General features: G+C 57.5%; 3 protein-coding genes across 7 annotated transcripts in view; 2 read left to right on the top strand and 1 right to left on the bottom strand.

The window, feature by feature from the left end:
* LOC307095066 (protein FAM169B-like) overlaps positions 1–6,701 on the top strand; it is a gene marked incomplete at its 5' end in the record, with an annotated part of 42,654 nt that extends 35,953 nt beyond the window's left edge. The window contains 2 exons of the mRNA XM_079764229.1: positions 1,306–1,525; positions 6,585–6,701. Coding sequence (XP_079620355.1) covers positions 1,306–1,451 — 146 coding nt within the window. The 3' untranslated portion in view covers positions 1,452–1,525; positions 6,585–6,701. The remainder of the gene's footprint in view (positions 1–1,305; positions 1,526–6,584) is intronic.
* Positions 6,477–12,215, bottom strand: AEN (apoptosis enhancing nuclease). 5 transcript variants are annotated; one of them, XM_079763946.1, is made up of 5 exons: positions 12,154–12,215; positions 11,409–11,550; positions 9,982–10,585; positions 8,386–8,586; positions 6,477–7,901 (listed from the first exon to the last, which is right to left on the bottom strand). In XM_079763946.1, exons 3-5 carry the CDS (start codon positions 10,519–10,521, stop codon positions 7,674–7,676), a joined length of 969 nt encoding a protein of 322 aa, XP_079620072.1. In that variant the 5' UTR covers positions 10,522–10,585; positions 11,409–11,550; positions 12,154–12,215; the 3' UTR covers positions 6,477–7,673. The 5 variants fall into 5 exon arrangements, with proteins under 5 accessions (XP_079620072.1, XP_079620070.1, XP_079620069.1 ...); XM_079763944.1 differs by having other exon boundaries at positions 12,011–12,198; XM_079763943.1 differs by lacking the exon at positions 11,409–11,550 and having other exon boundaries at positions 12,154–12,209.
* The window catches only part of DET1 (DET1 partner of COP1 E3 ubiquitin ligase), a 40,378-nt gene continuing 34,177 nt past the window's right edge, over positions 6,978–13,178 (top strand). Inside the window, exons 1-2 of the mRNA XM_079763940.1 lie at positions 6,978–7,113; positions 9,190–9,274. The gene's annotated coding sequence lies outside the window, so the exon portion shown is untranslated. The remainder of the gene's footprint in view (positions 7,114–9,189; positions 9,275–13,178) is intronic.

Here is a 13,178-nt window from a genome sequence, read left to right as displayed (position 1 = left end):
TCTCTCTCATCACTGATGTTTCTATCTATCTCTTCCTCTCCCTTCCTCTCTGAAATCAATAAAAAACCTTATCTCAAAAACAACAACAAATCCACACAAGGTCAGAGCGCAGAACCCAGCGATCTGCTGCTGGGCCTCCGCCTGCCGCTGCTCCTGCGCTCGGAGTGTGTAGTTCCTCGCTTGGCTGCAGGGCGCCCGGGCTGGAGGGCAGGCAGGGCTGGGGTGCAAAGGCTGTGCCGGTCCGTGGGGAGCAGGAGCAGGCAGAGTGCGGAGAGAAGTGGCTGTAGGCTGGGGCCAGGCCGGACAAGGGGGCCTCCTGCCCAGGTTTCCGTCTGTGCTGCTGGCCGGCCGACAATGCCAGGAGAGGGCCTGATGGAGGCTCCGGGCCCTGGGGGACCAGGAGCAGGTTCCCCTTCGGCTGCATGTGGGACACTGCCAGGTGACAATGCTCACCTGTGAGCGTGGGCATGAAAGCCCACAGCCTTGAGGGCACAGGGGACTCAAGGCGTCCACAGAGGATGAGCTGGAAGGTGCTGAGGGAGAGGAGGGCTGTGAGGCTCGGGAGGGAGGAGGGGCAGTGCTGAGGTGGGCGATGTTATGGGGTGAATTTGGTACCCCCAGTTCTCATGTGGAAGCCGTAACCCAGTGGTTGACAAAACTCATTAGTCAACAGAGCCAAACACCAACAGCACAACGATTGAAATTTCTTTTGAGAGCCACATTTTTTAAACTTAAACTTCTTCTAACGCCACTTCTTCAAAACAGACTCGCCCAGGCCGTGGTGTTTTGTGGAAGAGCCACACTCAAGGGGCCAAAGAGCCGCATGTGGCTCGCGAGCCGCGGTTTGCCGACCACTGCCCTAACCCAATGATTATATGTGGCGATGGGATCTTTAAAGGGTCATTAAGGGCCCTGATCCAATAGGACTGGTGAGAAGGGGTCCCATAAGGACGACCCAGATGGGAAGGCCAGGGGAGGGCCAGTGAGAAGGCGGCTGCACGCCGAGGAGAGGCAGCCTGCCGGCACCTTGATCTTGGACGTCAGGCTCCAGGTGAGCAGATAAGTGTCTGGTTGAAGCCTTCGGTCCGTCGTGGCGTGTGCTGTGGCTTCCTGAGCTGAGGCCGGCAGGATGGATGGAAGGGGCCGGACGGGTAGGATGGACGATGACAGGGCTGCGTGGAGCAGAGCGCCGGGGGGCTGGGCCGCAGGAAGGACTGGAAGTGGCCATTCCCACGGACTCCAGGCTGGGCTGGCCTGTGTGCGGGGCAGGCGGCCTCCCCGACTCACGAGGGCCCCTTTCCTCAGTCTGTAGGAGGTTCCTGCTGGCCCATCCGGAGGAGCGGGCGCGCCTGTGGGAGGTGGAGCCCCCGGGAGCCTGGGGCCAGCGAGGCAGCATCTGGCTGAAGGTTCAGCTCCAGCAGGCGGGGCTCCCGGACCCAGAGTCGGCATGAAGCGCTGAAGCACAGATCCCTTCACACTACAGGATGGAGTCAGGCCCGCGGGGGACGCAGCCTCGCAGCACCCGGTGCTGGCATCTTGTCCTCCCTCCACCTTCCCTTCCTGAATGAACCACAGCCGCCCACCCCCTGCCCAAGAAGAGCGGAGCGGGTCCCCTTTACCCCCGGCTCAGCCACTCGGAAGCCCCCTGCGACAAAGGGCCCCCCCTTTTTTTTTTTTAATTTTTTATTGAGGTATTATATGTGTACATATCTTACCATTACCCCCCACCCCACCCACACATGCAAAGGGCCCCTTTTAACAGTTGAGCGGATCATTGCGACCGGGAAGACGTGAATGTCCTTGTCCAGCAGAAGATCAGTTGGGACATATTATTTCAGAAGACACACAGGGTTTACTGTGAAGAGCTGGCCGCCTGCCCCTGTCCTTGGGGAGGAGAAAAAGGGGTTGGCCCGGCCGGCGTGGCTCAGTGGTTGAGCTTCGACCTCTGAACCAGGAGGTCACGGTTCGATTCTGGTCAGGGCACACGCCCAGGTTGTGGGCTCAATCCCCACTAGGGGGCGTGCAGGAGGCAGCCACCCATGATTCTTTCTTGATGTTTCTGTCCCTCTCCCTTCCTCTCTGAAATCAATAAAAATATATATTTAAAAAGGGGGGGGGGTGCATCCCGTAAACAACATTCTGCAAATGAGGCGCTGGGTCTTTCCATGGGAGGCGTGGGATGATGTCGTGTGGAGATGTCCTTGTCTACTCGGGCAGCCCGGTGACAGACTCTCACACTCTTCAGTTTGGGGTGTTACCATGGAGTTTGCCGGTGGGGTTTCGATGGCGGGTATTTGCCTGGTGGCTCCCACGGGGAGGCGGTGGGGATGGGAAGACCTTAGCGTAGCCAGAGGGCAGCGCAGGGCGGCAGACGCACCTTCTGTGGGTCTCCCCATTGCTTTTTGCCAGTATCCCTTCACCTCTCCCACCTTGCAGGCTGTTACAGCTCAGCCCTAAAGGTGAGGCCTGGGGCAGGGCTGGATGGGTGCGGGGCCTCCGCGCTGCCGGTGTGGGGGTGCCAGGACACTCGGAGGTGCTGATTAAATTCTCTGGCCAAGCGAAAGCGTTGGCGTCCCTTCCCTCGTGGTGCCCATGCCCGTCAGCGTCAAAGCCACCCCCGAGGCTGCGGGGAGCTCATTGGAGGCCGTGGGCCGCTGAGGCCTGGCTCTGTCTCCCCCCGATTTTCCTCAGCCAGTGACAGGGAGAGGGCCCTGGAGTTTATTGGTGATAATAGTGATCATTTTGGCTTTTACGGGGCCTTTCAGCGAGAAGGCTTAATGGGTCTTTGCAGACATTAATGGGGTAACCAGGCACCTGGGAAGGAGGCCATGGCAGGGCTGTGGCTGTGATCCTAATGAGGCGGCTAAGTGGCTTGCCCTGTGCGGGCGAGCGAGCCTCCTGGAGCCGCTGCGCTGAGCTGGCCGCCCGGGTTTGTGGGGGTTTCACAAATGAGCCCGCAGCCCCGTGCGCCTCGGAGGTCGCTGTCGGAGACTTGCTCAGACAGAGAACAGGATAATCTTGAAAGTAGGAGACGGTGAAAGCAGTCGCGGTTCCTTGGGGCTGGGGGTGGGAGTGACTAATGGCTCGCATGTCAGGACGTGGAAGCAGCGTGGACACCGCGCAGGTGGAGGGGGGCACGGCGAGGATGTGTCTGCATAATTGGGGAGATGGCGTCCTCTCAGGAGAATTGCACGGGGTGTGGGGGGGCGGGGGGCGGGGGGGGGGGTGTCTGTTATTTCAGGAGCCGAGAGTTGGCCCGGTCTGGTCAGGGCAAACCTAGCTCAAGTCAGACGCCAGAGCTGCCACTTTAACTCAGGCCGAGATTCACCAACTCTCTCTTTAAATCCGCAAATGAGGGGACTCTGACGGGGAATGTTCCAGAAGCACGCATGAGCCCTTGAAGGAAGAAGGGGCGTCATTATAATTAGATTATGAAAGCTCTCCCATTAAAGGTTTTTAAGTTATGGTCTTTCACTGCCTGTGAAATCAGCGTTGCTTCCCAGTTCCCCCAGCTCTGTCTCCCAGGGCCAGGCAGGTCTTAATTCACTGGGGGAGGGTGGGGGGGGTTAGGGGGGTCTGCGGCCACTCAGCTTCATCTTGCAGCGGTTTTGTCCGTCAACGCTGACATTTCAGGGTTGTTCAGGTGGTGAGTGAGGGCCCAGACGCCCTGCAGTTCCTCCCTCGTCGGCTTCTCCCTCTGTGGAAATGGGTGAGAGGAGCCCATGAAACGGTCCATGGGTCGCCCAGCAATACAGACTCGGGGGTCTTCTCTTCCCCGGAAACCACTAGGCCACCTAATGTGGTTTTCGTTTTTAATCAGCCAGTTCTTCTTGGAGTTGCTTTCTTGACTTGTTCTGGTCTTCAGGCTCTATCCTTGGTCCCTTTATTCCCGAGCGTGATTTTGGAGGTTTCCTACCATGCCCTGTGCCTTAGAAATAAGCAGGAAACCAGTGCAGCCGACAGCTTTTTATTCTATTTTATTTTTGAGAGCATGGAGGGGAGGGAGGAGGAGAGAAACATCAATGGGAGAGACACACATTGATTGGTTGCCTCCCGCACATGCTCTTGACCCACACGCCCCAACTGGTGCTGGGGATCGAGCCTGTAACCCAGGTATGTGCCCTTGACCAGAATCAAACCCAAGACCCTACAGTCTGTGGGCCAACACTCTAACCACTGAGACAAACCGCCAGGGCCCGATAGCTTTTACATGGAAGTAAGGCGTGGCCATTCCTCGGCGTTCCAGAGAGAAGCTGGTCTTCCTTCCAAATGCTCTACTCTGTTTCTGAAGCAGCGTCATTTGTGGACGGGGGCTTTTAAAGTTTGCACGATCCTGCCTGTGATAACATCTGGGGCTTATCATGGTCCTGGAAATATTTATGGGGTTATTCTGATCTTTTGAGAGGAGTTTGTGGGACATGTTTTTCTCACGACACTCGGTTGCATACGAAGCCTTTGAAACTTGACCAATAGGATCATAACTCTCTCAGCTGTGACTCCCCGGCGAGCTTGCACATACCTCAGGCTTCTTTACTTGGGGAGATGAAATTGAATATGTCAACAGTTCTTTTACAGAAACGTTGCTGGAGGCAGAAGATAATTGCACACAGCTTTAAAAATTAATGTTTTCATTCTTGAGCTTACAGTTTTGCTTTTTTTTCCAGGTGAATTTTTAATAGATTCAATTGCCATCCACAGGGGAAATATTTTTCTTCCATTTATATTAAATTTTTAAAGCTGGGGGGAGTGTATAAAGGACATGTGAACCGCCTGAGCTGGGAGGTGGGGCCATTTTCTTCATCTTGTCTCAGCTTGTCCTGGGGAGTTGGCCGGTACACAGTGCAACAGCAATAGCGATTTAATGGCAGCGAGCTTTGCCTGGAAGTGCTGAGAGCAACCTCCATTCTAGATGGGTTTTCCTGTCTCATGCTGCTCTCTGAAAGGTTGTCTCCCTCTAGTGGCCATTGTAGCCTACTGCACCCTGCATGACAACTTGTGGTGTTTGCCATTGACCTGTTGGGTTGCTTCTCAGATTCTTAGCCTTGAGTTCAAATTTGTGCATTCATTAAAAAAAAACAACACAAAAAACTTACTGAACTTGCACTGGTTAGGAATAAAATACAAGGGAGCATTTAACAGCAACTAATATACTTTAGTCCATAACACAGAAAAACAATTTCATACATCAGGAAAGGTAGAAAAATGATACTGGATGACCTACTTCATTCATTCACTCATATATTTGCTCATTCGTTCCATTGATTGCTGTTTCTGGAGCATCTTCCGATACCAGGCATTGTCTGCGGTGATAGGGATGCATAGTGAGTAAGGCGGACAGTCTGAACTCATTGATGAGCTTATGTTTTTGTGAAGAAAATTACATGGGCAACTCCTACTGCATTACATAGAAACTATGAGAGGCCCGGCCGAGTGGCTCTGTGGTTGAGCGTCGACCTGTGAACCAGGTCACGGTTGAATTCCCAGTCAGGGCACTTGCCCAGGTTGCGGGCGCGATCCCCAGTAGGGGGCATGTAGGAGGCAGCCCATCAATGATTCTCTTACATCATTGATGTTTCTGTCTTCCTTTTTACCTCTCTGAAATCAATATATATATACACTGAGTGGCCAGATTATGATGATCTCTGAACACATAACAATCTGGCCACTCAGGGTGTGTGTGTGTATGTATATATATATATATTAGAGGCTCATTGCATGAATTCGTGCATGGGTGGGGTCCGGCCAGCCTGGCCAGGGGGAGGGGACATAGGCGGTTGGCCGGCCTGCCTGCTGGTCGAACTCCTGGTCGAGGGGACAATTTGCATATTAGCCTTTTATTATATAGGATATGCAGAGTGGCCAGATTATTATGTGTTCAGAGATCATAATAATCTGGCCACTCTGTGTGTGTGTGTGTGTGTGTGTGTGTGTGTGTTTGTATATGAAGGAAATTGACATATACAACATGAATTTACTTTAAGGACATTATGCTAAGTGAAATAAGCCGGTCACACAAAAAGCAAATCGTGTAGGATTCTACTTACATGAGATAGCTAGTCAAATTCATAGAAACAGAAAATAGGAGGTGGCTGCCAGGGGCTGGAGGGAGGAATAGGGAGTTACCGAGTTTAATGAGGACAGAGTTTCAGTTCTGCAAATCAGTGTAATGTACTTACTGCTGCTGAACTGGACACTGAGAAATGGTTCACATGCTCCATTGTACATTGTGTATTTTATAATTAAAACTTGTGCTCTTTAATAGGGCCGTTATAAAATGCTTATAACATGTGTACTGTACAAATTCATAGCTCTCATGTTCTTACCACCACCTCCCCAAGCATCACCGTGAGAGCCGCCCACCGTGAGGGCCAAAGCTCCCAGTAAGACTGGGTGTCCCAGCACGCCCCCCCCCCCCCATTCCTCCATCAGGCCTCTCCCCTCCCCCGCTTGAGGAGTCACAAAAAGGCAGCATCACCTGCTTTTCCAATTGAGGTTTATTCCAGAGCAGTGTGGCAGCGATGCTGACTCAGAACCCAGTCCATTTCTAGAACACCAGTAACGGCTTCATCTCCCTCTGCCCACAGGCAAAGGAACAGAAGCTCCTGCCCAGCTGTGCGTCTAGACTTTTGAGGAATCCAGAACACGGTGCCGGAGCTGGGCCAGCCGGTCCGTGACTCAGCCACTCCCTGCGCTGCAGACGGGGAAGGAGACGGTGACTGCTGGACCTGCAGCCCGGGTCACGGTCGTGTGGTTGTGGGTCTCCTCCTGGCCCTGCCGCTCTGCTCAGACCCACACGAGCAACCACCGTCGCCTCCGGCACACAGCAGAGGGACGCAGATGGCACTCGGGTCACCCAGCGTGGAGAGCGGCGAGCACCTGGAACCTCCACGCGGTGCCCTCCCCACGGGGGCCCTGCCCCACCTGCTGGAGCAGCGGAGCGAGGACAGTCAGCCTGGGCCGGGCCAAAGTCCTTCCACCGGGGGTGTGTCCGGGCGTTACCCTGAAGCGGCTGAAGCTGATCCTTCAGGGAACACAGCAGCTCACGTGGACCGGGGCCTGCATGTGCCGGCACCGTGCCGCGTGCTGGCATTCCGTCCTCATCACCACCCCGAGGTAGGTCATACTCTTGTCCCCATGTTACAGGCTCCAGAGAGAAGCCACACAGGTGCCTAAGGCCTCAAAGCTACGAAGTGACAGGACAAGCAACAGAGAGGCCCAAAGATCTGTATGAACTGAGCCTTTGGTTACCCCAGTACCCCAAATCGCCCCTTCGGGAACAAGGAAACGGGTGGGGGTGAAATTTGGAGGAAACCCAGCCACCACTGTGATTATCAACCCAAGTGCCTGAAGGAGGGCGGGCTCACTCACACTGCCGGAGCCCCAGCCCCAGCGACACGCACCCCACTCCTCCCAGGGGTGGGGAGTGACAGCCTGGGACAGTCCCTTGGCACAGACCCTGCTCCCATGGCCTGTAGCTGGCCCACCGGACATCTCATGGTGTCTATAAAGTGCCATCAGCAAAACCAGGGGTTGAGGGGTGACTACAGCCCAGGAAAGGGCTGTGCTGTGGGGACGGGAGTCAGGACAGACGATCCCCACTCAGACTAGGTGACGTGCCCAGTGCCCCCCTGGCCCCACTCCCCGACTGGAGGCCACCCCAAGCCTCTCCTCCCTCACGCCCTCCTGTCCTGCCCCTGCCCCCCGCTGGAGCCCGGGCCCAGGTCCTCGGGCCAGTACTGGTCCTGCATGTACTGCTCCACGTCCACGCTGCTGTCCGGCTCCCTGTCCTCGGGGCGGGTCCACAGGCGGCTGGCCTCCTGCTCCCACGGCACCTCCACCAGCCGGTACAGCTCCATGGCCGTCACGGCGTCTTCCACGGACGAGTGTCCGTGCTGGCCCACCTGCGGACGAGAGCCCACGCGTCACTCCAGGCGCTGTGCACCGGCCCCAGACTGTCAGAATGGCCGTGTCCACAGGGCGTGGGTTTTCCAGGCAGAAGCGCGGGAACCTCAGCCATGGCAAAGCCAGCTTCTAGCCTGTTCCCTCAAATATGAACAAGATAAAAATCGCCGCCCTGGGCTTGAAGAGCAGAGGACGCTGGAGGCGACGGACAGTAGGAGCGGGAGTTAGGAGCTGCCCTGACCAAGGCTTCATCTCTGGTTGCAAAGGCAGGCACCGAGCCTGGAGCTGGGGGGACAGACCCGAGAGGGGAGCCTGTAAGAGGTGTACCCCGGGAAGAAGGGGGCTGCGTGCGCATGCGGACCCAGGGCCTGGACTGGTTAGGAATGATGGGGAGCTGCAGGCGCAGCCCCACCACAGCCTGGGGCCCACCTGCAGGGAGGGTAGGCCTGCTTGCTCCCCGCTCCCCCCCAAGCACACACGCACCTGGATTTTCTTGTGCAGCAGCTGCTGGGCCAGTTCCTTAAGCGAGACCCGGGCCCGGATGTGCAGGCCGGGCTGGCTGAGCAGGTTGGGGACGTAAGTGGTGTCCCGGGTCTGGCTCCGAGGGTGGACGTACTTGAGGGCCTTGAAGTCGTTGTGCAGGGCGTGTCCCACCACCACCTTGCCCTTCAGGAGCTTGAGGATCTGTGAGCGGAGAGAGGGGTCAGGAAGGCCCCACTGTTGGCGGCCCAGCCCGGGGGGTGCAGATCCCTCTGGAGGGAGGCAGCATGGACGGGGGCGGCCAGGAGCTCAGTCCACCAGGCTGCAAGTGCGAGTCCAGACCCTATACCTACTGCTGAAATAAGCAGGGTCGCCCGGCTGGCGTGGCTCAGTGGTTGAGTGTTGACCTAGGAACCAGGAGGTCACGGTTCAATTCCTGGTCAGGGCACATGCCCGGGTTGTGGGCTCGATCCCCACCAGTAGGGGGTATGCAGGAGGCAGCTGATCCATGATTCTCGCTCATCATGGATGTTTCTATCTCTCTCCCTCGCCCTTCCTCTGAAATCAATAAAAATATATTTTTTGAAAAATGCAAAATGTCCCAACATGATCGTTACATTAGAGCACAATTTGAGAATGTGTGATTTTGCCCTTGGGAAACACTAAGTGAATGCAGGAAGCCACACTCGGGTGAACTGAGCCTCGGGGGAAGGCACACCCCTCAGACACCCACCAGGGAGCTCTGGTCACCCGTGTGAGAGGCCACAGCCACCTCACCTGGTGTCCCCACTTCCCATGTGATTTCAGGTAACTTCCTGGATCCCTTCACCGGCACACAAGCTCAGCCCTTCTGGCAGCTGCCTCCACGAGGAAGCTTCGGGTCTCTTTCAAGGTAAAGTGCCGCCGTTATTGGTGCGTGTTGGTATCGGTTGTATGCATGCATTTCTTATCCATTTAACATTGCCAAACTGGGTACCGTTGTCCGGTGTGCAGGCCAGACCTTTTTATTTCTGCTGTGTCGCTCTGACATGTTTTGAGTGTTGTGTCCCTAACCCCCTTTTCCCCATAGGCTCTGAGGTTTTAGTTGCCAGTTTACACAGCATGAGGAGTTTTAGGCCCACACACCAGAGCCTCCGCAGGCGTAGAGACCTAAGGAATCAGAATTCCCAGAGGGATCTGGGACAAGGAGCCGAGATTAGCAAGGCTTGAGGTGTTTCTTATGCTTAGGCACGTCTGGGGATTCCTGGCACGTCAGATGGTCCCAACCATTCATTCATTTTTTTCAAAGCCCTGAAAAACGAACCTAAGGAAATAGACCAAAGTACTGACAGCTGGTGGACAGCACTGTCTGTGGGCCTTGGGAATGCTGTAGAGATGGAATGCTTTTATGAGAAAATGTAAAAGGTGGGCAGCCTCACACCTTGCAGTTGGCACAGCTCTCCTCGGCGATCCGCATACGCAGGTGGGTCAGAAGGAACCCCTTGTTTGGAGAAGTTAAGTAACTTTCCCAAGCTCTCGCTTCTAGTGGCTAAGCGGTGGCTCAACCCCCGGGCCACTCTTCCCACCCATCACCGACCCGCAGGCCCCACCGGCCCTCACCTCCTTCTGGGCCACCTGGAAGGGGGTGGCCTTGCGCATGTGCTGCCGGGTGATGCCGCTCCAGCGAGTGCGGTAGTCCACGACGGACATCTCAGGCCGGATGTACTTGTCGTAGAGGACGTCGCCATGGTAGCTCACCACGGAGCAGCGGGCCAGCTCGCTCACCCGCCCGCAGGGTCCGGTGCCCACCATCTCGCAGTCGATAGCCACGCATCTGCTAGGCCAGGGCCCTGCGGGTTCCCTGGGGGAGGGCTTTCTGTCGCCTGGGGCACCTCCAGAGTCAGCCCTGGGGCCCTGCCTCCCAAGGCTGGCAGCCTCGGTGCCTGGCGGTGCCCCCGATGGCACGGGCGGTGGGGAGGATGCCGGCCCTGGGGGTGAGCTCTGCAGCCCCTGCTCCTGCAGCAAGGCCTTGCGGGCCATGAACCGCTGGTGCTGCCGGCTCTTCCGCTTGTGCTTTCTCCGAAGCACATCCTTGGCATTCGGGCGGGGCAGCAGAGGGCACAGGCACTGGGCAGGCTCAGGGGCTTCCCTGGATACCATCCCAATCTGCTCACCACTCAGGGCGCGGGAGGCCTGGGAGGTAATCTTCCAACGGGGCAGCTCCCTGGAGAGAGAGAGCACAGGGCAGAGGGCCTAGGTGAGGATGGGCCAGGCCACCCTGGCTCCCTCCCTCCTGCAGTGTCCCCTGCCCCAGGCTCCTGGGCCGAGCCGAGGACCTATTTTATTAAGAAGTGCCCTCATGCAGTCAATACCACATGAAAACCTTTCTATGGAATCACTCGATCTTCCCACAACCTCAACAAAGTATGATCATCCCCACTAGAGGCGCCCGGTGCACGAGTTCGTGCACTGATGGGGTCCAGCTGGCCCGCCCCAATCAGGGCTGATGGGGCCTGGCCGGCAGGGGGCAGGGGGCGCGGGAGGTGGGGTGGGCGCCTACCTACAATCACCTTCCTCCAGTTGACAAGGCACACACTGGGCAGAGAAACACAGAACCCATCCCTCTGCCTCAGCCAGCCCAGGGGCCAAGGCCTGGAAGTCCAGACTGAGGCTGACCCTTGTGGGGCCGAGAGGGCGGAGGGCCTGCAGGTCAGGAGCTGAGGCGGAACCTGGGTCCTTGGCCTCCCCGACCCTGCGGCAAGTTTCAAAGCCAGAAACAGTTCCCTGAGAACAGGGCTCCGCGGCTGTTTCAAGAGGTGAAGCAGCCAGCACCAAGTCAGTAATCGAGGGCACAGTCCCCGTCCTGGGCCCGATGAGCTCAGCCAGGCTGGGGAGAGGCTTTGCTCCAACAGCACGGCCTAAGGGGAAGGACAGCACCCATCCCTCCCCAGCCCGGAGCTGGGGTCCGGTCAGCAGCCGCCAGGCGGCAGCCCTAGGAGCAGGGGCCCCACCAAGTCAGAATTGCCAGGGGCATCAGGGCCACCCACCTGCGGGCGGATCCCCGAGCCGGCGGGCGGCTCTAGGCCCCCCACTGCAAGCGAGGTGCACAGGACCAGGTCGCCGGCCCCGCACCCTCACGCCAGGGTTTGCTTATGAAACATGAACTAGTTAGGCACGTTCCCGAGGCAGCTGGTGACCGGAAACAAGACGTCGGTTTCGAACGCCCATTCCCAGACCTACCCGCGCACCTTAACCGTCATTTTGGGGAAGGGGGGCCTGAGTATCTGGGTGTTTCAGAGCGCGCGACCCCGCCCCCCAGCCAGGGTCCAACAATCGCCGGGATTTGGAGAACCTGGCTGGATCGGACCCCGGAGCTCCTAATAAGTTCGCGGGACAAGGCCGTCCCAGGAAAGCCCCGCCCGGTCCCCTCCTGCAGCCGGCGTCCCCCCGCCCCCCACCGGGAGTGACGCAAGGGAGGCCTGGCCACGCCCAGGGAAGGGCTCGGGCGTCGGTCACTCCCGGGCCGCGGCGGTCCAGCCCCCGTCAGGCCGAGGCCCATCGCCCACCGCCCCTCGTCGACCCCTTAGGCTCCAGCCCCCGAGCGGAGCGGGGACTCGGGACAGGCGGCGCCCAGGCCCGGCCTACCCACCCGCGGACCCGGAGAGCCGGTCGGCCAGGTCCGGGCGTCCCCCGCCGCACACCTGGGGTGGACACGCGCGCGGGGCCCCACGGCGGGGACTCGCCACGCCGGCCCGCTCGGCCCCGCCGTCCCTAGAGGGGTCCCGCGATCACCTGAAGCCCGGGCGCTTCCCCTCCCGCCCGCACGTGGCGTCCAGACGGCCCACAGGTCCCACTTGCCCGGGCAAGCCCCGCTCCGCCTGCCCGCCGATTGGCTCGCTGAACTGCAGCTCCCGCCTAAGACCTCTTTTGATTGGCTCTCTGGGAGAACCTGGCTCTCTGCGGATTGGCGCACGATAGCAAAAGGGGCGGGGATGCCTGGAGGGGCGTGGCTTGTACCTCCAGCCGGCCGCGGCCGCGGGAAATTTTAAAAAGACCGGAGTGGAGAGTAGCCTTCTTGCCCGTCGTCCTCTCCCATCTCTGTCCCCCGGCTCCAATGCACCCCGCTCCCTGGGTCGGGACGTGGACTCCTATGAGCATTGTGCGACCAAAGGCAGGATGGCTTGCAGAGTTGCCTCCTCGGTTGTGGGCATTCAGTGAAATAATATACAGGATGGGCACTAAAGAAAGATTTTTAAAGTCGGGTTTGCTCTTTCGGCGCTTTTTTTTTTTTAAGTTTATCCTTTTGCAATACTTCACTCATAAGTTCTTACTATGGGCTGAGCACTGGGATACACAGGATACACAGTGCCTAACTGGGGCGGTAACAGCGTGTTTAACAGATAATCCAGTGCAATCCCAAAAATAATGAGAATAATAAAAAACAGTTCACATTTATTGTGAGCACTGTGTGCCAGGCAATATATGAGATATGTACTATTGTTATTTCTGGTTTACAGCTAAGGAAATTGACATTTGAAATTTAGGAGAGCCCTGGCCGGTGTGGCTCAGTTGGTTGGGCGCAGTCCCATGCACTGAAAGGTTGCCAGTTCCATTCCTGGTCAGGGCGCATGCCTGGGTTGTGGGCTTTTATAGGGAGAGGGAAGGAAAGCGGGGGGGGTGTAGGCAGTGTTCTTGCTGGTTCCCACAAAGATCTTGGTGTCAGTATGTTGAATCCTTCTGCATCCGCTGAATTCCTGTGGCGGGTCATCTCCTCTCTGGACAGGAACTGGAACTGCTGGTCCCTGCAATTTACTAAA

Source organism: Cnephaeus nilssonii, assembly GCF_951640355.1.
Source record: "Cnephaeus nilssonii genome assembly, chromosome: 24".
NCBI classification, from domain to species: Eukaryota; Metazoa; Chordata; class Mammalia; order Chiroptera; family Vespertilionidae; genus Cnephaeus; species Cnephaeus nilssonii.
The sequence above is the reverse complement of the archived record's forward strand: the minus strand, read 5'-3'. Positions and strand labels throughout refer to the sequence as shown.

Coding starts and splice junctions, on each gene's coding strand:
- AEN (XM_079763946.1), bottom strand. CDS start 10,521: ATGGTATCCAGGGAAGCCCCTGAGCCTGCCCAGTGCCTGTGCCCTCTG. Junction 8,587..9,981: donor TCCAGGTGGCCCAGAAGGAG/GTGAGGGCCGGT, acceptor CTCCGCTCACAG/ATCCTCAAGCTCCTGAAGGG. Junction 7,902..8,385: donor TGCTGCACAAGAAAATCCAG/GTGCGTGTGTGC, acceptor TCTCGTCCGCAG/GTGGGCCAGCACGGACACTC.